Source organism: Taudactylus pleione, unplaced genomic scaffold (assembly GCF_031769625.1).
Source record: "Taudactylus pleione unplaced genomic scaffold, aTauple2 ptg000135l, whole genome shotgun sequence".
NCBI classification, from domain to species: Eukaryota; Metazoa; Chordata; class Amphibia; order Anura; family Myobatrachidae; genus Taudactylus; species Taudactylus pleione.
Window position 1 is genome coordinate 8174930 of NW_028284537.1, and position 24492 is coordinate 8199421.

The 24492-nt window shown below is 43.5% G+C and overlaps 1 protein-coding gene across 1 annotated transcript in view; it reads right to left on the reverse strand.

Annotated features, from left to right (window-relative positions):
* The window catches only part of LOC148522997 (uncharacterized), a 50468-nt gene extending 26947 nt beyond the window's left edge, over positions 1-23521 (reverse strand). Inside the window, exons 1-2 of the mRNA XM_088473453.1 lie at positions 23384-23521; positions 18717-18847 (exon numbers count right to left, since the gene is read on the reverse strand). Of these exons, the coding sequence (XP_088329579.1) occupies positions 18717-18847; positions 23384-23521 (269 nt within the window). The remainder of the gene's footprint in view (positions 1-18716; positions 18848-23383) is intronic.
* Between the last annotated feature and the right edge of the window lie 971 nt (positions 23522-24492).

Sequence of the window (24492 nt, forward strand, 5' to 3'; positions counted from 1 at the left end):
ATCCACGTGGCACATAACACATCCTCAATTATTAAAGTGCACATCAAAATGGGTCCATCTGGAAATGTGCAGTAATGGACAGTCACAAAGTCTAACCTAATACCACTCTAAAGCCATCTGCGATCATTTTACATGTTTCATATTTTCTCCTAAAATACTGCTTAGTGTAGTTTTATATGTGATGTTTAATCACACTAGTAAGGGCACGCGTGTGGGACCCGAGTAACTTGAGCAGGCGCATCTCCAAGTTTTCAGGTGGGCACATGCCATCAACCGTCAGGATACTAGTACCTAGGCACATGCTCTAAGAGGAACCTTACTAGAGGATTGGTATATGAGAGATTGTCCGCTATACTCTCTCCTGCATGTATACTGATGCACTGAGGGGCCTATTCATCATAACTAAAATGGTCCTCTTGTTTCCACATTTTTAAGATAATGGACCATTCATCATCAGGGGACTGATAGGACCACCTGATATTAAGCAAACTCCAAAAACAAAGTTTTCGGATTTTGCCTGCTAGAACAACCGTCTATCTTCAGATGGCTCTTGTTCTCGGAGCCTCCTCCTTCCTATGGGAAGGAGTTCCGGAGATGCAAAGAGGGATAAGAGTGGATCCCTCCGCTGCCTCCTCACCACCTCCACAGTGGCTTTGCGCATGCTTGACCTCAGGGCGCAGAAGCCGGCAATGGGGACCGGTAAGTAGCGCAGCTACTTCTGTAACAGTGATACTAATCGCGGGGTCAGCTGCTTTTCGGAGCAGCTGTCTTCACATTGGAGCAGTTATGAATTGCTCTGGTGTTAAGTATCCCCCGCGGTGAGGTGAATACTTCATCATCGAGGGACATACAACCCCCAATGATGAATAGACCCCTGAGTGAGTTCATTGCAGACTGTCACCAGACTCTGTGGTTTCTTGAGAAGTCTTTCAAACTCGCACACAATTTTAAGAACACAAAAAAATGAATCCCTGAAAACCCATCATGTGAACTTCTTATTCTTACTACTTTCAGAGATGTCAATCTAGACATTTTAAGCCATATCCCTGATACATCCATGCTGTAATATGGTTTGATTCTCCCAAATCATGGCTTAAAATTGCTAGGGCAAAAACCAGACTGCTAAGTGTTGCGTCCAAGTTTACCAACCCAAGAAACTATTTGAACTCTTGACCATTACATATGGGAGTTTATACACAACTGTGGCATCCCAGGGGCCATGGAAACAGTTTCTCTTTCTCAATCAAGAAATAAATAAACCTGCTTAGCGTTATGAAGAAAGTAACTGCCCTGCCAAGAGAAACTGTTTCCATGGACAGGGCCGGTTCTATAATTATGCATGGTACACGGCCGAGTAGGGCACCACATAGTGAAGGGCGCCACGGCCGCAACCATGCTGATTTATTACTTAATCAAATACTGCCAATGGTATTAGCAACAAACTTCTCTATTGTGTTGTTTATTCCTGGGGGGTATAAATATGTGTGCTCTGACCCTGGGTTCCTAGTCTTCGTGCTGAATGCTGATTGACGGGGGTTTCTTGCTGATGCCTACATCTGGACCAGAGAGCGCTGCGTATGTATAACTGTACGTGGGTCTGTATAATTTCTTTGCGCTAAGATTATATGAGGATCATAGCGTGTAACTGCTGTACTTTTACTTGAATAATACTTTGTATTTTGGAACCACAGGTTCTGGAGTCTTTATTTACTGTATGACTGCGTACGCAAAATAGAGTCATCCTTAGAGGTTTATAGGAAGGATATTAGAAGGTATAGGCAGGGGTATTTATAAGGTTCAAAGGCAGTATCGTTAGTTGGGGGCTCCTAGTGAAGTCACTTACCCATTCACACGGCACTTACAGTTATCGATTTCTCACCAAAGGGTGGAGTGGTCACATGCAGGGTTTACCTGCAACCGCTCGGTGCTGAGAGATCGCTACCCATTTTCGTGTGAGCCAGGGACACTGACTAGAATCCAGGGACAAGAGAGGAAATAGTTTGTTTTCCTTTGTTGATAGAACCTAACATATAAAGGGGTGCCACAGTATTGAACACGCGGCTGAATCGCAGTTTTGCGCACAGTAAAGATGCACTTTTGTGTACACAGCTAAAGGTTGTCATACGGTTGTGTGGTAGTCACATTATTGTGTATGCGACTGGTCGCACAATAGCGTATACGTACTTCCGGTTGTGCTGCCATGTGTTTAAACAAAGCTGTTGAGGTTTACATTCTTTTCAATTGTTGTCAATATCTGGGTTAACGTGTATTTTGCTCTGAGCAGGAAAAAAGTGTGTAACAGTGAGTATTTGTTGGTAGGGGTAACTTGTTCCCTAAAGTTAGAGGTACCGTATGACCTTTAAGGGCTAAGTGCTAGCCGCTCGGTAAGCAGCTTACTGTTCTATACACAGTAGCAGGTGTACATGTTGTCTTTGTTGTAGAGAGGTGCATGGAAGTAGCCGACTTAAACTTCCATAGGTGTGGAAGTTGCCTTCTTAAATCTTATCCGGGTGTGTGGAGTAGCCTTCTTCAAATCTTCACAGGTGTGTGGGCACTGCCGTTTAAATCGTCCACAGGTAAGTGAAAGTATCTTGACCGTCTTTCACCAGTTTAAATCTTTATTGAAAAACGTAGGAGTTGTCTCAGAATGGGAGCCATACAAACAATAGAGAAGTTAGACAATGATGTGCTGCTAATGGAAGCGCCGTTTGGATCAGCCCGTCGTATTATGCATACTAAGTACGGTACTTATGCAATAAGGTATTGTGATGTATGATTTAAAATGATGATGAAGAGTGTTAGACCGTTTCCCAGAATTGGTAGTTTTGATAAAGATGTATTAGATAATGTCCGGGATCACATCAGTCTGATGCGCTCCTGAGAGAAAAAGGTCAAATATTATGAATGTTTAAAGTTGTGGCAGCATGAAAGGGATGCGTGGCTTAAAAATGCGCAAGCGACGCAAACTAGCGTTGCGAGCACATTGCCAGAGAGTACATCCATGACGCTGAAATGCAATGCGGGCGAGCCGCAAAATGGCGCACCTCGTGCAGAAAGGTAGCGTTGCGGAAGGTATTTCAAGCAGTTCACGCGCACCACCCCCACCTTATGTGGATGGAGGTGCAAGTACAGTTATCAAAAATACCCATAAAAATGTAACAAGCAATTTGTACCCTCTCTTAAGCAACTATAAAGAAAATGTTCATGATGTGGATGATGAGCCTATTATAATGTCTGCCATTTCCCATGCTGTACAAATGATAGATGCTATGCCACGACAATCACGAGTGGTGCCGCCATCTCCATCGGCAACAGCAAGGGAAGTGCTAACACCCACTGCACCCGTAGAGGAAGCTGTTAATACCATACGTAGCAGCAACAAATTAAACCACCAGCCAGGTAATAAGATCAAAGGTTGCAGCGCTATCGGTCTGCATCCCATTCGGACAATAACTGTTCCAAATGGAAATGCAGATGCGAACGGTGTAGTGCCTACGAGGGAAGTGGTAATGCATTGTCCTTGGACAAGAGCAGAACTAAATTCCATCATAAATGATTTCCCCGATCCCAAAGAGGAACTAGCCAAATGTCAAAGATTTTTGAGGAATTTGGGAAGTTCTCATGAGCCAACTAATAAAGATTGGCGTGTGGTGTTAAGGGCCTGTCTACCACGCAATACCGACGTGACAAAATTTATCACGGATTGTGTATTGGATGATGATGTTCCCTTAACGGACCAAGTAAACCAAGGTAACATTTCCCGCATTGTAACTCAATTGGGTATATATTTTCCGGTAGTAGTTAACTGGAACAAAATTTTCACCATAAAGCAAAAGGAGAATGAATCTGCAGAAGAGTATTGCGACCGGGCTCTGCAGGCTATTACCCAGTACACTGGGATAGAAGATATTAAAGATAGCACTCACCACAGGGGAAAGATAGTCACGGTACTCATGGACGGTCTTAAGGAAAACTTAAAGACTCGGGTTCAGACCTCACAACCTGGCTGGAGGGGAGTCACAATAATAGATACACTCTTAGAATCTGCCATAGAACATGATAAGAACATCTCAAAGAAGAGAGAGACCCAGAGCGAAAAACTAATGGCTGTCAGTATTCAAGCTCTGGAAGGAATGATGGTAACATCACAGCCAACAGACACACTTGCATCTACACACACACCTACACCTGAACAGTATATACCCTCACTAATCCCACGCAACAGCAAACACAGCCCTATTCTACTAACCCTACACAACTACAGGTCCCACACTACTCACAAACTTCATATCCCCCACAATACCCTTATCCTCCATATCCCTACCCATATCCACCACCTTTTTCCCCTGCTCAAACCTCACAACAACCCGTGTCTTCATCTGATCCACGAATATGTTTTAATTGTAACCAGCCAGGACATTTAAGTAGAACCTGCAGAGTAAAAAGGGTAGGACCCCCAAACCAGAGAGTACCTGGATATCCCCATAAGGGATATGCACAGAGACCAGTAAATATCCAGCAAGCACCTGCTCCAATTGTGGCCGTTAATGCTTTATTGGAGAATGGTAGCCAAAGCTAGGGGTCAGGTCATACCTGTAGTCTACAGATAGTCAGGTTAACAGGAAGTACTAGGGAAGAACCGGTCATGATGGGTGATGTAGCTGGTACTGAATATCCTTTTCTTGTAGACACAGGGGCGACCAGGTCAGTGATAAAATCTCCCGTTAATTTACAGGTGACCAACGAGACAGTACCAACAATGGGTGTAACAAGTAAAGTGCAACATTATCCTTTAACAAAGTCCACAGAGGTTACTATTGAGCCGTTGCATACTAGGCATTCTTTCCTTCTGGCTGCTGCGGCTCCTACTAACCTGCTGGGTAGAGATTTGTTATGTAAGATGGGATGTGTCATATATTGCATCCCTGATGGTGTATTTCTAGATATCCCAGAGAGAGTTGCGCATGAGGTGCGGGACATGTTGGACACTCCCCAAAGGATAATGTATCACTCTACCACTTTAAATGAAAATCCATCTCAGGTAGATCAAATGTTGTCCCAAATTCCAGATTCCCTTTGGACTAAGGATGAACAGGACACTGGATTAATGGCAAACGTAAGCCCCGTAATGGTAAATTTAAAAGGCGGTAGGCAAGCTCCAAAAATTCCCCAGTACCCACTAAAACAGGAGGTAGAATTAGGGGTTTTTCCAATAATTGAGCGATTACTGCAACAGGGAATTTTAGTTCGTACAGCTAGTGTAGCCAACAGTCCCATCTTCCGGTGAAGAAGAGTGGTGGGAGGGGTTATAGGCTGGTACAGGACCTTAGAGGTGTTAATAAGGTAGTAGAGAGCCAATTCCCCGTAGTGCCAAATCCAGCTGTCATTCTTATGCAGATCCCTCCAAACGCAACCCATTTCACTATCATTGACCTCTGTTCTGCTTTCTTCTCTGTGCCTCCCCACCCTGACTGTCAGTATCTATTTGCATTTACATACAGAGGTGTGCAATATACATGGACACGGTTGCCCCAAGGTTTCATAGACAGCCCCAGTATCTTTTCCCAGACATTGCACAACTGTTTACAATCTTTTCAACCTGCAAATGGATCTGTTCTAATTCAATATGTGGACGATTTATTGCTGTGTTCTGATTCGTTTATGTCATGTTTGAATGATACTAAACTTTTATTGCTTCATCTCTCGCATACAGGACACAAGGTGCCTAAGGACAAACTACAGCCGCGCCAATCCAGAGTAAAATATTTGGGACACTGCCTAACCCAGGGGTTAAGACATCTCACAAATGATAGAATCCAGGCCATACAGAACATGACACTGCCACAGAATCAACAGCAAATTCGTACCTTCTTGGGAATGTGTGGATACTGTAGAATGTGGATCCCAGGTTTTTCTGTTTTGGCCTTGCCTTTACAGGACTTAATCTCTTCCTCAAAGCCCGATTGTGTCATACACACAGAGGAATCAGAGCAAGCTTTCCTTAATCTTAAGGACAGTCTGACCAAAGCACCTGCATTGGGAATACCTGATTATGAAAAACCTTTTGATTTGTATTGTACGGAAGCCGATGGTTGTGCTGCAGGTGTCCTTACATAAAAACATGGTGATACCAGTAGGCCCGTAGCATACTACAGTGCCCAATTGGACACTGTGGCGAGATCACTCCCCACCTGTTTGAGAAGTGTAGCAGCTACCGCTTTACTGGTGAGTAAAAGTGAGGACGTAGTATTGGGTCATGATATGATTGTATACACTCCCCATGCTGTATCTGCTCTGCTGAACTCAGCTCAAACCAGACACGTCTCTTCGGCTAGGTTTACCAAATGGGAACTAGCTCTAATCGCACCTGCAAACATCACTGTTAAACATTGCAGCACACTGAATCCAGCAACGTATTTACCATTTGTACAACATGATGTACAAAGGGTGGAAGGAGATGAGTTGCTGGTGGAGGGTGAATTCAGCGGACATAATGATACACACGATTGTATGGAATATCTGAATCAGACCTTTACTGCTAGACCTGACATACACGACACACCTTTAGAGAATGTAGATGTGACTTTTTACACGGATGGGAGTTGTCATAGACAAACAGACACAGGTGAATTATGTACAGGTTATGCTGTTGTAAATGACACAGACATCATAGAAGCCAAACCTCTTGGTCCTCCTCACTCAGCCCAGGTGGCAGAGTTAGTAGCACTAACTAGAGCATGTGAACTGGCAGCAGGCAAATCTGCTAACATTTACATTGACTCAAGGTACGCGTTCGGGGTGGTGCACGATTTCGGGGCTCTATGGCGTCTGAGAAATTTTATGACAGCAGCAGGCACACCAGTTGCACATTCCCAGCACATAAAACATCTTTTAGAAGCAATCCAACTACCCAAAGCGGATAGGTGATGTTTTTCAAAATATGTGTAAGCTGATGGGTATTAATAGCCGGCTTCACACCCCCTACCGACCGCAAGCCAGTGCCAAGGTAGAGAGGATGAACGGGACTATTAAAAATAAGTTAAGTAAAATCATGATATTTTTAAAAAAATAAAAAAAAAAAATAATTTTTTTTTTTTTTTTTTAATTTTAGTTATGCAGTTATGATATTCGTAGAGTCCAAGGTATGGTGGTACTGAATTGTTCTGGATCAAATATTATTCCTATGTAGAAGTAGTTGTCACTCATATTGGTTGATAGATATTGGTCTCTTTTAGAGTATTATCTTGAGCTCCTTGATGTGAAAAGTATTAGCTTGCAGTGATAATTGCTACATAACCAGATCTTCATGAGAGGTCTCCCAACTCATTACTGGTCTGGCCCAACCCTACTTAGTTATTATATTCCATACTTTCAACTTTTGTTTACATTGTTCAATATACTCCCTACAGTGTACTTCTACTCTGTTTACAAAAACTACCAGGTGCACCTATGCGAGAAATAAATATACTGATAAACAGTGAGTTAATCACCTGATAAACTAACTACCTACTATTCCTTATGTACACATACATAGGCACTTAGGCTGATATGATCCTTACCCTATATGATTTCCACTCTATATGCGTTTGTGCTATACGCTGTGTATACTGAGAATGGGATTTAAATGGAGACACCATAACAATCAGGACCACAAGCGGTTAACAAACTCATTTATTGCTGATGCCTGCAAACTGGCTCCCAATTAACAATTAAGGAGGGACAGAGCAAGCCCTTTAAATAAAGGACATCCTGCAAACTTCACATCCACACAGCCCTGACGAAGCCCGCACAATCTCTAGAGGGTGAAACGCATTGGCCACGCCCCCTTTACTCGCCGAGTCGCCGGACGGACCCCAGGAACAACTACACCAGCGGTGAGGGAATTGTGCACACCCTCCGCCGGAGCGACTGAAGAAGCAGCTGCCCCTTTCCAACTAGGCGGCAGCCGTTGTCTCACACAGGGAACCGGCGCCCTGCATCTAGAAGGAGGCTTTTCTCACATCTTTACAACTCTTGCAACCAGCCACCAGGCTGCCACTCAGGATGAGGTAGGGGGTGCATGCACTCACCAAACATTCATTTATCTACCAGACCCTACCCAACGTCCTCTATACCATCGTTATTAACCTGCAGATTGCTGAACTGTATTTCCGATGATTCTGTGACATCCCAACAATGGACAGTGAATCTACACCTGTGTCACACAAATTTCATCAACATATTTCATCAGCATTGGTACTAATATAGCTAGGACTGTTCCAACAGTCCCACTTTACCTGTATTACATTTTCCATTGGACGATATACTGTTTTTCTTTCACCATACCGTCAGACAATTGCGAATGCAAATTTTTATTGTGTATTTTAAATTGTGCAACATATTTTCCCATGTACACATTGTGCATTTTTAATTGTATATTTTGAATTGTGTAACACATTCTCATCTATACCTATTTCAGACCTTGTCATTTTATTATCATTTCACTACTACATTAAACTCTATCCCACTATGCTGACTCATTAGTCCAATATCTTTAGATCTAGTTACAATACTCAATAACAAGCTCTTACATTGCGCTACTTACTAGACTTACCTTTGTACTATCAGATCCCTTTCTTGGTGATATTGGGGAAACCACCAGTGTCTAGAGCTGCAATAGTAACTCACCTCCACACTCCTAGTTTTCAAGGAGCGCACTTACACCACTTCATTCATATAAGTAAAATCATGGCAGAGACTGGACTGGGTTGGCCAGAAGCATTACCGTTGGTCCTACATAGTATAAGGACCACTCCCAGACCCCCTCTAATCTGTCTCCCTTTGAAATACTGTTCGGTAGACAACCTCATTTGATTATAAGTCCACAGGAAGACTTGAAAGGTAACAACAAGGTAACTGTAAAGTATCTTATATCAATGAGTAAGCAGTTAAAACAACAGCAGCAGAAACTGAAATTGTTGTCCAATGATATGCCTGAAACTAACTGTCATGATGTTGAACCAGGAGAATATGTTATGATCAGAAATTTCTTGCGTTCAGGTTGTTTGACTGATCGGTGGGAAGGTCCGTACCAGGTGCTGCTGACAAGTACAACATCTTTGAAGGTGGCTGAGAGAGATACCTGGGTTCATTCCACTCACTGCAAAAAGGTCAACCAACCGGTGGAGAAACAAGTCGGAGACAAGGCTGATAGCGTGAACCTGTCGCTCATGAGCTTGTTCCAGGAGGATTGAAAGGTCATAGTGAGATACCTGAACTAAAAGAAATCTGCAGGTCTTGTTGTGACAATGGACGGGCCTGCTGTGTTCATTTTCATATTCTCTTTTAGAGTGTTCACCATCCTGGTCGGTTTGGGAATGTCCGGTTTCTGTGAAGGGGGACCGATTGTGGAGAAGGGAATTGATGGCAGTGCTGATAGAGTGGAGTCAGAGGGAGTGCAATGCCAATCAGGGGAATGTCTGACCAATCTTAGTACTGTTATTGTTAAGAGAGCTGTTATTCCGGATACTCGGGGACGGTGTGGAGGTTTATCGTCTGAAGATTCCTGTATTTGTGAGCTTTGTGGGTCCCTAGTTGATGAGAATTGTATCGAACGGTGCCAGTCTAAATATAACCCGTACTGGGGTGGGTATCCTTTAGAGGATTATTATAGCATGGTAGGCAAAGTGTTAAATCAAACTGATTGCTGGGTGTGTTCACATGTGCCACAAGGACAGCATAATGTAGGGTTGGTGCCATTTCCACTGAATATCATGGAAATTTTAGAATTACAGAAAGGGAAAACATTGGATGGAAAATTCCTCTCATCCAAACCACCTCATTTCAAACTCTATCAATTCCAAGTAAATAGATCACTTTTGTGTTTAAACATAACCAACCCCAATAAATCCGGGAGTTGGGAAGTGACAGGGATTATCAGACGATGATCTCACAAAGAGCTGATAATGAGTCTATAAACTATGATCTGTTATGCTCAATTAAATCTAGTGGGAGACATTTTAGGTACCGGTATGCACTGAGTTCCACCAAGGAAATTATTGGTAAGGTGCCAGATGGTTATTGTGCTAAAATAATACAGCCAGAAACTTGCATGTACCAGATGGAAGACCCAGAAATAGGATTGTTTGCAAGGGAAATGTGCTTAATGATAATGATGCATATCATTCCTTATGTTCTCCGTGATAATGTATATTTTATATGTGGAAGAAAAGCGTATAAGTGGCTCTCCCCGAGTTCCGAAGGTTTGTGTTACCTGGGAAGAGTAGTGCCAGAAGTTATGACCCTCACACATGTTGAAATGCTTGGTATACATAAAAACACACCGTCACCATATCTTCACACACAATATGAACACAGAGGCAAACAAAATATGATACCTGGTGACGTGCACAAAGCCACTCAGTTAATTAGTGAGACAACTGGCTTTCAAGTTTTAGTCGCATTGGATCCCACCAGAATCGCTCGGGGTACATTAAATTTTAGATATATTCAGGAACTTGCTAAATTGATAGATAATATCACCGAGATGTACGATGACACATTCCGGTATACAGGGAGAGAATTGCAAGCGTACAAGAAAGAACTGGTGCAACACAGGCTAGTGTTAAATTATTTAACTGCTGTTACTGGAGGGTATTGCGTAATGTTGGCCACCCAATTCGGAGTAAAATGTTGCACCTATGTCACCAATGATACCAGCGACCCCAAGGAGGTGATAGACCGAAAGATGGATGAAATTCTGCAGCTAAAATGGGAATTTTGTAAGAACCATAATGCTTCAGTGGCTGAAGTAGGGGAGAAGATAGAAGGATGGGTTTCATAGCTGAACCCAGTGAAATGGTTCTCAGGTCAAGGGGAATGGGTCCAGGAAGTGATCACCAGCATAGGCAAATTCTTAATCCTTATACTGATTGTCATCATAATAATTGGTATATGTGTCCGGTGTGTTCCTATTGTGTTGAAGTGTGGAAAATGTAAAAATAGAGTAAAACGAAAGAACAAAATTATGATGGTGGTCAGTATGAATACCGAGGTAAATACAGAACTGCATTACAACCCTGAACTAGGAAATACCATCATGTAATGTATTATATTTAGACATGCATAGAATGTATTATTGAAATGTTATTTTAAAACACCTCAGAAAATGTAAGGTCTCAAATTTCCCCTTTAAGACTGCCTTTATAGGACTGGTGTATCCCCACACCTTTCACATGATCTCCCAAGATCCACGGTGTGCGTATAATAGTAGTTTATGTCCCCACTCAGAGAAACATTATTGATGGATTAAGAACCACCTTGTGCCATCCAATAATAACACTAAATAGAATATAAATGTAAGTCTAAATAATATTTTAAAATCAGATTGTGATAGCATGTTGTTTGCTATCAAAGGGTGGACTGTCAAAGCTGGATAATTGGCTAAGACAAGATCAGTTTAAAATTGGATCACAGCGACGCCATCTTGCGACTGGCCGCAAGGCGCCATCTTGGAAATGAGATCGCAAGACGCCATTTTGCGAATGGCCGCCTAAGCGCCATTTTATATAAACTTACACTTTAGTACATGTGGCGATATTACTATTAGCATCATGCGATTGCATCTTTCACCATTTCTCATACACACATTAATATGCACAATTGTGCTGTTAACTAGTCGCATATTAGCGAATGCATAAGATCCTGTATGAAAACGCTGAATATTAGCTTCATGCACACGCATCTGCCCCAAGTTAAGTAGCATCTTTACATCAAACCCCACATACTCACACATTACATATTCACATACAAGGTTCCATAACCTTTAAGGTATAAGATTCAAGTATGCACATTTACTATAATTGCTATGAAATAAAGATTATTTCGTAACTAAGGTTTTATACGTGATAAGTAAGCCATGTTTGGTATTGTACTGATGTGTACACTTTCAACAGTATTCCGGTAATATCGATGGAGAGATCGCAACATGCATTCTCAACTTATGGACCGCAGAGACTTCAAGCAACAAAATGTACATTATATGAACAACTGTTAGGATTTGTATGAGGCGGGAAACCTGAGACCTCCAGTTGTTAGAGACTGGACTGTGTCTATTTGAACCAACCTGTTACATGCCTTGTAACATATGCCCTCTCCTTTAGGACCAATGGTATTAGCAACAAACTTCTCTATTGTGTTGTTTATTCCTGGGGGGTATAAATATGTGTGCTCTGACCCTGGGTTCCTAGTCTTCGTGCTGAATGCTGATTGGCGGGGGTTTCTTGCTGATGCCTACATCTGGACCAGAGAGCGCTGCGTATGTATAACTGTACGTGGGTCTGTATAATTTCTTTGCACTAAGATTATATGAGGATCATAGCGTGTAACTGCTGTACTTTTACTTGAATAATACTTTGTGCTTTGGAACCACAGGTTCTAGGTCTGGAGTCTTTATTTACTGTATGACTGCGTACTCAAAATAGCGTCATCCTTAGAGGTTTATAGGAAGGATATTAGAAGGTATAGGCAGGGGTATTTATAAGGTTCAAAGGCAGTATCGTTACCCTATATTAGACAATGGCAGGAGTCACATTAATACTTTACATTTTCATAGGGGCACATCAGCGTGGGTAGGAACACAGGGTGTTGGTGGGGTGCCACACTATTGCTGTAATTCATTCTGCAGCGGGAGGCAGAAGGTAGCAGCAGGGAAAAGGCAGCGGGAGAGGGAGGCAGAAGGTAGCGGCAGGGAGAAGGCAGCGGGAAAGGGAGGCAGAAGGTAGCTGGAGAGAGAAGGCAGCAGAGGAGAGGGAGGCAGAAGGTAGCTGGAGAGAGAAGGCAGCGGGAGAGGGAGGCAGAAGGTAGCTGGAGATAGAAGGCAGCTGAGGAGAGGGAGGCAGAAGGCAGCAGGAGAGAGAGGACAGGGAGAGAGAAGGGAGAGGGAGAGCAAGTCAAGGGTGAAGGCAGACGAAGGACTAACACTCATGGCTGTCAACCATGGCAACAAATGTACCCAGCTATCCACGTGGCACATAACACATCCTCAATTATTAAAGTGCACATCAAAATGGGTCCATCTGGAAATGTGCAGTAATGGACAGTCACAAAGTCTAACCTAATACCACTCTAAAGCCATCTGCGATCATTTTACATGTTTCATATTTTCTCCTAAAATACTGCATAGTGTAGTTTTATATGTGATGTTTAATCACACTAGTAAGGGCACGCGTGTGGGACCCGAGTAACTTGAGTAGGCGCATCTCCAAGTTTTCAGGTGGGCACATGCCATCAACCGTCAGGATACTAGTACCTAGGCACATGCTCTAAGAGGAACCTTACTAGAGGATTGGTATATGAGAGATTGTCCGCTATACTCTCTCCTGCATGTATACTGATGCACTGAGGGGCCTATTCATCATAACTAAAATGGTCCTCTTGTTTCCACATTTTTAAGATAATGGACCATTCATCATCAGGGGACTGATAGGACCACCTGATATTAAGCAAACTCCAAAAACAAAGTTTTCGGAGTTTGCCTGCTAGAACAACCGTCTATCTTCAGATGGCTCTTGTTCTCGGAGCCTCCTCCTTCCTATGGGAAGGAGTTCCGGAGATGCGAAGAGGGATAAGAGTGGATCCCTCCGCTGCCTCCTCACTACCTCCACAGTGGCTTTGCGCATGCTTGACCTCAGGGCGCAGAAGCCGGCAATGGGGACCGGTAAGTAGCGCAGCTACTTCTGTAACAGTGATACTAATCGCGGGGACAGCTGCTTTTCGGAGCAGCTGTCTTCACATTGGAGCAGTTATGAATTGTTCTGGTGTTAAGTATCCCCCGCGGTGAGGTGGATACTTCATCATCGAGGGACATACAACCCCCGATGATGAATAGACCCCTGAGTGAGTTCATTGCAGACCGTCACCAGACTCTGTGGTTTCTTGAGAAGTCTTTCAAACTCGCACACAATTTTAAGAACACATAAAAAAATGAATCCCTGAAAACCCATCATGTGAACTTCTTATTCTTACTACTTTCAGAGATGTCAATCTAGACATTTTAAGCCATATCCCTGATACATCCATGCTGTAATATGGTTTGATTCTCCCAAAATCATGGCTTAAAATTGCTAGGGCAAAAACCAGACTGCTAAGTGTTGCGTCCAAGTTTACCAACCCAAGAAACTATTTGAACTCTTGACCATTACATATGGGAGTTTATACGCAACTGTGGCATCCCAGGGGCCATGGAAACAGTTTCTCTTTCTCAATCAAGAAATAAATAAACCTGCTTAGCGTTATGAAGAAAGTAACTGCCCTGCCAAGAGAAACTGTTTCCATGGACAGGGCCGGTTCTATAATTATGCATGGTACGCGGCCGAGTAGGGCACCACATAGTGAAGGGCGCCACGGCCGCAACCTTGCTGATTTATTACTTAATCAAATACAGCCAACAGCTGAGGCAGACCGCGGGCAGACTGTCACTGTGACACTGTGATACCACCAGCTCCCAACTGTCATTTTTCAAACATAGCCTATGAGATGGCAGTTGGGAGCTGATTGGCTGGCACCTTATCACTTTCTTATCACTTTTCACTCTGTCACCTAACACTGTTTAGTAAATAGACCCCTTGGGGTCAGTACAACAAGTACAGCGTCCAGTTTTACAGAGATGGGATAAAAGACCAGGCTTGATGGAAATCCCCTTTTTCTTTATACTCATCACTTTTTCTAAAGATGACATGTGGAGGTGTTACCCATAGTATCCATCAGTATCCATAGTATTTCCAGGCCCGCTGAGAGCCGCAGCGGGCCCGGGTAATAGGAGGCGTGGCCTAATCGCGGGAGGCGTCACCACGCCTCCTTCCCGAAAAAAAAAAAAAGATTTGCAGCGCCGCGAAGCGTCGCTGCACGCTGGGGAGGGGGGCACTCTGGGCCCCCTCAGCCCTGCTCAAAGCCAGGGGGGGCACGATCAGTGTGATCGCTCCCCCCCACAGGCATAGGAGACTGCTGTGTGCTGCTGCTCAGCAGCCACGAGCAGTCTCCACTGCAGCTCAGCACACGCTGTGTGCTGGGCTGCTGTGAGGGAGGGGGAGCGGCGCCGGACCTGGGCCCCCGCCGGGCCCCTCAGGAAGCCCGGGCCCCGGTAATCTGTACCTGCTCCCCCCCCCCTCTCGGCGCCCCTGAGTATTTCCAACCAGATAATAGCTATCATGTATCTAGTGCATGCTATAAAATGATAGCTAGGATCTGATTGACTGCTATAGGATACGTCTCCATTTGTCATCTTTAAAAGCACCTACACACTGTCAGATATTTTGCATGATTTGCCGATTTCGACGCACAGGAACGTCAAATCGTGCAAATTGTGAGTGACCACTCAGGATCACGATGCCGATGCGCATACCCGCGGGTCATACATCGCATCTTCAGATCTTCCCTCCTGCTGGTACAATCTCGTTAATTATGCACTGGAAATAGTTTAGGACGCACGATAGGTCGTTAGTAGCTTGTTTGTCAAAATGAACACTTTATGAACGATATCGTCAGTCCAGGACTGCCAGGGAGCTGCCGGATGAGATCAAGGGAAATTGTTAACGACATTGCATCGTTTGTGAGTCGTTCAGTGTGTGGGCACCTTCAGTGTAAAACGGCAATACTAAATTAATGGTGAGACAGTGATGGGGGCAGGGCCGGATTAAGGCTTGTGGGAGCCCCGGGGCAACTAAGTTGTGGGGGTCCCTCCAATAAAATTGACACCTAGCCACTATGACCCCCTTGCCTTCCCACACAGTGCCCACACCTCTATGCCACACCGTGCCCGTCCCCCCAATATGTCCCACAGTGCACCCCCTCCCCCCAGTGCCCCTGATTACTCACCTCCCGTGTGGACAGCTAATTTCGAAAGGTTTTGGCTGTGCTCTGTTTTCTTCTGCATGCAGAGCGGCTCCAAGTCCCCTCATCAGCAATCAGCAATATGGATGATTTGTCACATGATGCTGATGAGGGGACTCTGGAGCCGTTCTGTTCTGTATGCAGAAGAATGCAGAGCCGCGGCAGCCCCCCTAATGGAACAGGTGCCCTTGGGTACCTCTTCTCGGGAAGGGTCACAGTGACCCTGTGTGGGGTCCCCTCTGTGTGTGAGGGCCTCGGGGCGATTGCCCCTGTTGCTCTCACCTTAATCCGGCCCTGGATGGGAGTGCCTGTTGGTTAAATGTATCAATGTTACATGTGTCCTTAATATATACTGCTGTGCATGTACAAAACACACTGTACTCAATAATAGAAGTGCATATTTGCATTGTGCCTCTTTGTTTCCAGTTTCTATTTCTAAGGCCTCTGAATCATTTATGGCCTGACTGAGAAGGAAAAGGTGTCTTACAGATTTACAGGAGGTATTATTTAGCTGTACAACATGGGTGTGACTGGAAAATAGACATGATGACATTTCTTCATTACATGACAACCATGCTGACCTGCCAAGTTCTTTATCCCTGATGGATATCAAAATACATTGCTATGTGAGCCCGAAAGCAACATTATCTATACAGTATACAGACAATAGAAATTCAGTGGCTTATAGTATCATTTACTCTGTAATATTTACAATCAGCTGGGCAGAGGTTCTAAAACTGCCATTACAGTCCAGGTTTTAAGGATATCCATGGCTGAGTACAGGTGACTTTAGTTAGTACCTCAATAAATGTGATTTAGCCATCCCTTCACTGCTGCGGGTTTTCCCACCCCTGTGTTTGTGCCATTTGTCATTGTTTGCGTTCATCGAATTTTAACATCAATATTACTGAATTTTTTTATGTAGTACCCACACAAATTATACTTTTTTTAATTTATTTATTTTCTGTCTTTCAGAAGACTTTGTTCTTTTAAGAAAATACCGTACCATTAGTCTTTTGCTCATTCTAACACATCAAACAAAAACTAGCATAAATTAACCAGTTTTTTTAAATTAATTAATTTATTTCAATTTCAAGAAAATGGGCAAATATGGTGCCCTGAATTTATGGATGCCAGGTTGGAGGAAACTCTCCTCCCTTCCCTGTACTCCACAAATATTCTGTAGTGCAGGGATTACTGCCTGGTGATCAGAATGATCGGCGGGCAATAGCTTTTGTGGGGGCACCTACTTTGAAAGAGGGGACCCCCATCTTCCTAGCAGAAATTTGGGATAGATTTGAAGTCCTTCTCCAAACATTTTAATGGTTTCTTTTTTTCAAACTTTTGTTTTTTCTTCCTTGGTTTGTGAGAGAACCCTGTGAATTTTTGTTTTATTATTTCAACGGGAACACACTTATAGCGGATGACAAGTGGTACTCTTCATCTTCCGTTTTATTGTACATGCGGCTGATGAGACCCTCTAGAGGTCTGCAGCGATGGGGTTAATCATTGATTCCTTATTCTCTCTACATGATGGTTTGGGACACTGGGCCTGATTCAGACCCGCTCGCTAGATGCGTTCGCACGCAGCCGTCAGCTGCCAAAGTATGCAAATCCCGCGATCGCCTGGTAAGGCATTAGCACGCCCACTATGTCTTGGCGTGCGGTCGAGGTGTGTATTTAGACGCCCCCCAACCAGCCTGTCTTAAAACGCCCACTTTCCCTTAGTAATACACGTCATCTCCAGGAAGTGTATGCAACCATCGGTAACACCGAGTACCTTCGGACCCGTATGCAGCACTTGTGGCTGACTCTACCCTACCACAAGCACTGCGAGTGCCTCAGTGTGTAATAATGTGATGTGCACTATGACGCTCCGTCTTAATTATGAATGCCTCTGAAACGGCGTTAAGACACTCAGACACACCTGCGTTCGCACCACCACCCCCCCGTTTCCATCGACCAACCCCTGCTACCACCCACAAACGGCTTGTCCTATCACTCAATCTAGCGAGGTTTCTATGTACAAGGGGCTATCACTTCGCGATCGCATGGACTGGTTCGCGCACGCACACTGCATCTTATACGCATGCGCAAATAGCAAACATCGGCGGGCTACGTGCGAACGCAGCCTAGCGAACGGGTCTGAATCAGGCCCACAGTTTTCTGTGTTTTACAGAATTTGTTTTGTTTAAGGTATTTATTTAGGTCTCCTATGGATCTATTTTCCCTGGAAAGACTTCATTCTTCCACCCAAATTTTTTAAGTCAAACACTTTGCCATGTTTTCCACAATGCCATCATGAATCGCATCATAACGGTCGTATACCTGCTGTGTGATGCTGCCATTCGCAGCATTATTTCATCGGGGGGGAAACCCATGGCAACACCAGCCACATTGCCACAATGCACTTGCCACTTGGGTCATTCCTCCGGACACTCCACCAAAATGGAGACCCCTAAAATCGGTATGTGTGGTTTTACCTTAGTTTGGATGATTTCATTATAATTTATGTAATAAGATATCTATTCACTTTTGTTCCCCCTAGTCTCCCACAAATTAGCAGGTGTTGTTTTTTGTTGAACTTTTGAGTACATATAAGGGTGTAAGTTTTGATTGATGCACCTAACACAGGTTGAAGTACGCTGAAATGTTATGCTGTACAATAAATTCTGCATAATATTTATTGAAGACCGGTTGAGCCTCCAAATGTGTTTTTGATTTATTCTTTATGTGCCAGAATGATCTCCCCCTTTTTTAGCCCTCTAGGCAGCAATACCTGCAAAGCCAAAATCCTACTTGGTGCCATCACAATAATGGTCTCTATATATGATCAGCACGTTATTTACCTTTTATATTTCATTAGATTGTTAATGTACATATCCTGTAGTTCAGTGCTGATGTCTGTGACAAATTCAATAAACTCCATAAAGTCAACTTCTCCATCACCATCCAAATCTAGCATTGCCATGGCGTCATCCTGTAATGGAAACGTCCAATGGTTACATAGAAATGGCATCTCATTAACATCTTGTATCATGCTGTACATCCCAGTGACTACATACTGTATAGGATAATGCACTTATCAAATGTAAGTTATAAAGATATGTCACCAAAAAGTTCAGTGAATTTTAAGATACTCCATAGAGATGTTGGGGCTACTTTATTTATTATGTTTACTTTGTATGGTGCCAACAAATATCCATAGGGGGATATGTACTAAGCTTTTGAGAGAGATAAAGTACCAACCAATTAGCTCCTAACTGACACTTTACAGGCTGTGTTTCAAAAATGCCAGTTAGGAGCTGATTGGTTGGTACTTTATCTCTGTCCACTTTATCTCTCTAAGGCTTAGTACATCTCGACCATAGTGTTTTACAGGGAAGAATACAATGATATGAACAAACAAACAATACAATACACAAAGGTTTATCACACAATATACATTGTAAAACAAAATAGTGAGATAATGATACAACTAGTGACAAGCTTACCCCCTTTAGGGCAGTAGGGGGTTTGATACATGCCCCTATCCATATGCTTGGTTTCAATGCTGTCATCATTATCCACACTCTTGCCATATCCTTAGAGCAAGAGATGCATCACAATTCTGCTTAGCCTCTCTGCCCCCCCCCCCCCACCCAGTGGCTAGCACATGCACAGGCTAATAGCCGCACAGGCGCTGTAGGAGTCCTCACAATGCAAAGGACAGCTATTATCAGCAGAGCTGTCTATTGTGCTTTATATTCACGACTATTCCTACATAAAGCGTTAATGCGTTGTATAATACATCCCGCCCTACAAGTGACAAATCATGTACACATTCTTAGCATAAGATCTAAAATGTATAATACATACAAGGGAGTGAATGGAATAGACAGAGCTCTTGGTATTTACCTGCCATTATTGTCCTACATTTCTCATTTACTTTCAATTTGAGAGAGGGGTGAGGAGGATCCTGCCGGTTAGAGTCTTTTGTGACTTGTAGTTTTCCAAGTAAACTGTATCACTACCATCATTATTCTCACCAGAACCATGGGCTCATATCAAAGAAATCAAGCAAATATTCAGGACAGTGATAATCAGAGGTTCCACAGATTTTCTTGGCATGGGATGTAGTTAAAAATAATCCCGAAAGTAGGGATGCCAGCGCTTAGAATGCCGGCACCAGACTCCCAACACCAGTCAGAATGCCGGTGCCAGTATCCTGACAGTAGGGGGAGGGTAAGGGTTACGCACTAGAAGGTGAGGTTAGGTTTAGGCACTATGGGGGGAGGGTTAGGTTTAGGCAGTGGGCAGGAAGGGTTAGGGAGAGGCAGGGGCGTATTTATAATGGGTGCAGGGTGTGCGGGGCATATGGGCTCCTGGACCAGGGGGGACCTGCACCGCACACCCTGCACCCATATTATACTTACCTCTCCGGAGTCCCACATCGGCGCAGGTGTCTGCGCTGTAAAAAAAAAGGCTGGAAAATGGGCGCCGCAGCCATTTTCCCGTCGTTTGCACATGCCCAGTACAGGGAAAATGGGCGCCGGTGACCTGCGCATGTGCTATAGACTCTGGGCACACTCTAGTGCCCAGAGTCTATTAGTGCAGCTCAGTGCGCTGCCGTACGGAGAGGAGGGGGGCCCGTGATGGAGATTGCACATGGGTCCCCTCCTCTCTAGAAACGCCCCTGGGGAGAGGGATAGGGTTAGGATACTGACCGACAGGTGTCTGTATCCTCCTAACAATGTCGGGATGCTGGCATCGGTATTCTGACCGCCGGGATTCCCGAGCACCAGCATCCTGTACCCATCCCCTTGACACAACTTAATCTAGAATATTTTGCCATCCAGATTCTTATAGGTTATTCTATTTTACTTTACATTGTTAACTTTTTTTATTTTTTTATCAATAGTTTCAAGATTGCCTTTCTGGAATACTTTAGTTTGTTCCAAATATTACCTATCAGGCCTATTCCGCAGAGCTTATCAAACAAATAAGCCTGGAATTGCTCCAAAACGTAATTAATTTGACTTCTTACTTAATCGATTAGCAAATTCTCCTATGATGCCAGTCATCACCAGCTCCCCCACTGTTGAGTTCAGGCTACAAGTCTAGAGTTGGGGAACCAGTGTTGAGTCAGTGATATGACTCTCAAATCATTGTTCCAGAGTATGTTGTGCTTTGGTTACAATTGATTCTGAGTCTGGCCTATAGGAATCCATCATATTCCTATTTCATACTAATAAAATAATTCCTCCAGAAAAGCACAAAAATGTTCTCTGGGTTATCATACTACAGTTTATCACATACTGGGCGGGCTGTACTAAGGGCAGAAATGCGTAAAATCCCCTGAAAATGCCATTATCTGGGGATTCACTGCATTTCTCATATGTACTAAGCACCGGAAGTCCCGGTGGGTAACGCCATCATTAGATGGCATTACCCAATAGAAGCCTATGGGCTCCTTTTTGGGACGCCCTCTGAGAGGGATCCAACATGATCCCTCCCAGCTCCCTCTGCGGCTAATGCGTCCTTCTGCACATGCGCAGTAGGACGCCAGAGGGACTTCTGGGTCATAAACCGGGAAGTTCCTCTATCGCAAAGGACAGATCTTACCAGGACAGCTGTCCTTTGCGATTTTCTAGGTACATACTGGCAATATCATCACCTGTATGTACCCGATAATGGGCAGTATGTACGGCGTCGCTGATGCGATGCTTAGTACATCCCATCCACTTACTTTAGCTAATTATATCCCCATTATTTAAAACAAAACCAGAAAATCCACATAACATAAGCAGGAAATATAAGTTTGGAGAATCTCTGCTTTCTAACACTATATGGCCTGGTAACATGACTTCAGTAAGACTTATATGTGTTAACATTGGTGGCAAATTAAATCTATGTTTGTGATTGTCCTTTTTTCACTGATATTTGATCAAATGCTGCAAGGTCATGACATCACCTGGGTGCTTTTAAAGTAGAAACCCTAACTGCATCTTATTTTGGTGATAGACCAGTGGGGACGACCACAGTGAGGTGCACCGAACAGGGCATCCTACAGTAAGTTACAAGCTGATCACATGACACACACAGTCCTAGTCTACCTCTTCTCCCAGGAACTTCCCACTGCTGCTGAGTCCTCTGACCACCTATGATAAATATTGTGTTGTGGTTATGGGTTTTCTTCCACTTTTAAGGCTCATACACACTAGACGATGAGCTGTATGAACAATATTGGTGAAAGATTTCCCTTGAAGTTTCTGTAGTGCAGGACAAACAATACTTGAAAGATATCTTTCAGTGAAGTCATCCTGCCACATCTCTGTACAGGCAATTCTTGACGATATCGTCAGATTGGCCTGCATGTACGGAGGACTAAAGACATCGTTAACAACCCGTGGGAGTGCGCATCGTTGGTCGTTCACTGCATACACACTGAACAATATGAATGATATATCGTTGAACGATATCGTATCATCCATATCGTTCATAAAACTCGTCTATGCGGCTTAAGGCAGCTGCTGAATACATAATTCAGTCCTGTGGGTAGTCTCCACCTGAGCATGATATTTCAATTCAATTCAATTTCAACTTTATTGGCCAAGCATACATACATACATAAATATACCAGGAATTAGTTCCGGATTAACACTCTCCCATAGAACTCACAACAACAATGCCAATCAGTCATACCACAATGCCAGCCCCTACCTCTCTACACCCTCATCTATTTAACACAAAAACTGTTCAGATGTCTAGAAGTTCTCACCCACTGCGACCTATACCGCCTACCAGAAGGCAACATTTGAAACAGATGACAGCCTGGATGTGCATGATCTGCCACAATGTTACCAGCTCGCCTACTAATCCTGGCTAAACATAGCTCCTGAAGAGGGGGGAGATCAATAACAATAATTTTTTCTGCAGCCCCAACCACTCTCTGTAGTCTGTTCTTCTCCAGTTCTGTAATAGAACCGAACCAAACAATAATTGATGTGTAAAGAACAGACTGGATTATTGTTGAATAAAAAAAGGACAAACCATTCTTGTGGCAGATTAAACTTCCGAAATTGACGCAAGAAATACAATCTCTGCTGAGCCTTCTTCACAATGGCGTCCACATTAGTTCCCCATTTTAGGTCCCGTGAAATCACTGAACCCATTCATCATTTAGATTAATAAAGGCCACATGGATTATACTGAAGCAAGAACAAGTTCAAAAGTTTGTGTCAAAATGCAGTTTCCATGTCTTTCAGAGACCGATCTAATAGCAACACCTGAAAGTCCCTGTAGTACAGCTGAAGAGAGGAAGCCCTTTGTGTCAGCAAGTAAGCAAATGCTAAATGGTGCTCAATAAGTGGCCAGGATATCTGGTAGATAAATGGAATCAATAAACAACGACATTAATACACATTTCCGCAGTGTAGCTCAGCCAATCCCTTGATGCTCATCCTCACAGTCTATTTTATGAACAAGATGAAGTTATCAGGGTACATGAAGAGAACAGCTTGGCACAATGACTTACCCGATAGCAGCAAGGTAATTCGCTGGTGAGTAATGTAGACAGTTCTGATCTGTTCAATTTTAAATTGTCTCCCTCCTCAGCTGAGTATTTGTGGAACACGTTCAGGAGGCTATAGACTGCAGATTCCACAGCGGCCATGATTCAAAGCTGGTTTATCTCACTGCTAAAGTAATTTCCAGCCTTTCACAGTAACTGTCTCTTCTAGCCCTATGTGTTGTCTCTTTATTTACATGACAAAAGTGGAAGCTCCATTGTTAAATATCTTCATTATTAATGTACTGTTGACACTCCCAATGTTCATTGTAAATCGTATGCCGCAGACTGTCCTGCACCACACCTAACTGCATGGCTCATATTACAATGGTCCATGAAATAATGACAGCGACGTCAATATGACCCATCTGGGAGAACTTGTCTACTGCGTAAGACTTTCTGACCAACTATTTCAGCGATGTAGAAGCCTTGTTTTATATAAGTGAATTAATTGAATCCATGTTAATTTTGCTAAATTCAGGAGCTCGCCAATAACTGACAAGTTATTAAATACCAAAATTAGGACAAAGTCCCACCAATGATCCACAGAAACTATGCCCAGATTGGCACAATGACAGACACATTCCAGTAATGCTAAGCCCATTACTTGACAGGTCATGTCCCTTTTAGGAAGTCAAGACAGTCCCCAACTGAAATCAGGACTATTAGGAGTTGTGATTCAGAGATGAAATAGGTCAGGTTGATATTTCTTTGATACTTGTATAGTTTATTGGTCAACAAACTCTCTGACATAACTGTCTGTAATTTAAGTATCTTGTACAGGCACATTGGACCCTGATGAGTCCAGTCAGTGGATGTGCTGGTGAGATGGGGGGGGGGGGCGCACGGAGTCTAAACATGTGTCCTCTCCTCTCATCACCGCCCCTGATCAGTACCTGCTATGGTTTCTCACCACAGCAGTCCCCATAGGTCCATAGGTTTCTATGGGGCTGTGAATTGGCCGAATGCATCAAGCTCTGGAAAAAGTAATTAAAATTTGCGGTGTAGGTCTTTAATTGACTGGGATAATTTACAAACAACAATCTTATGCAAGTTCTGTTTGAGGAATTCTTAAT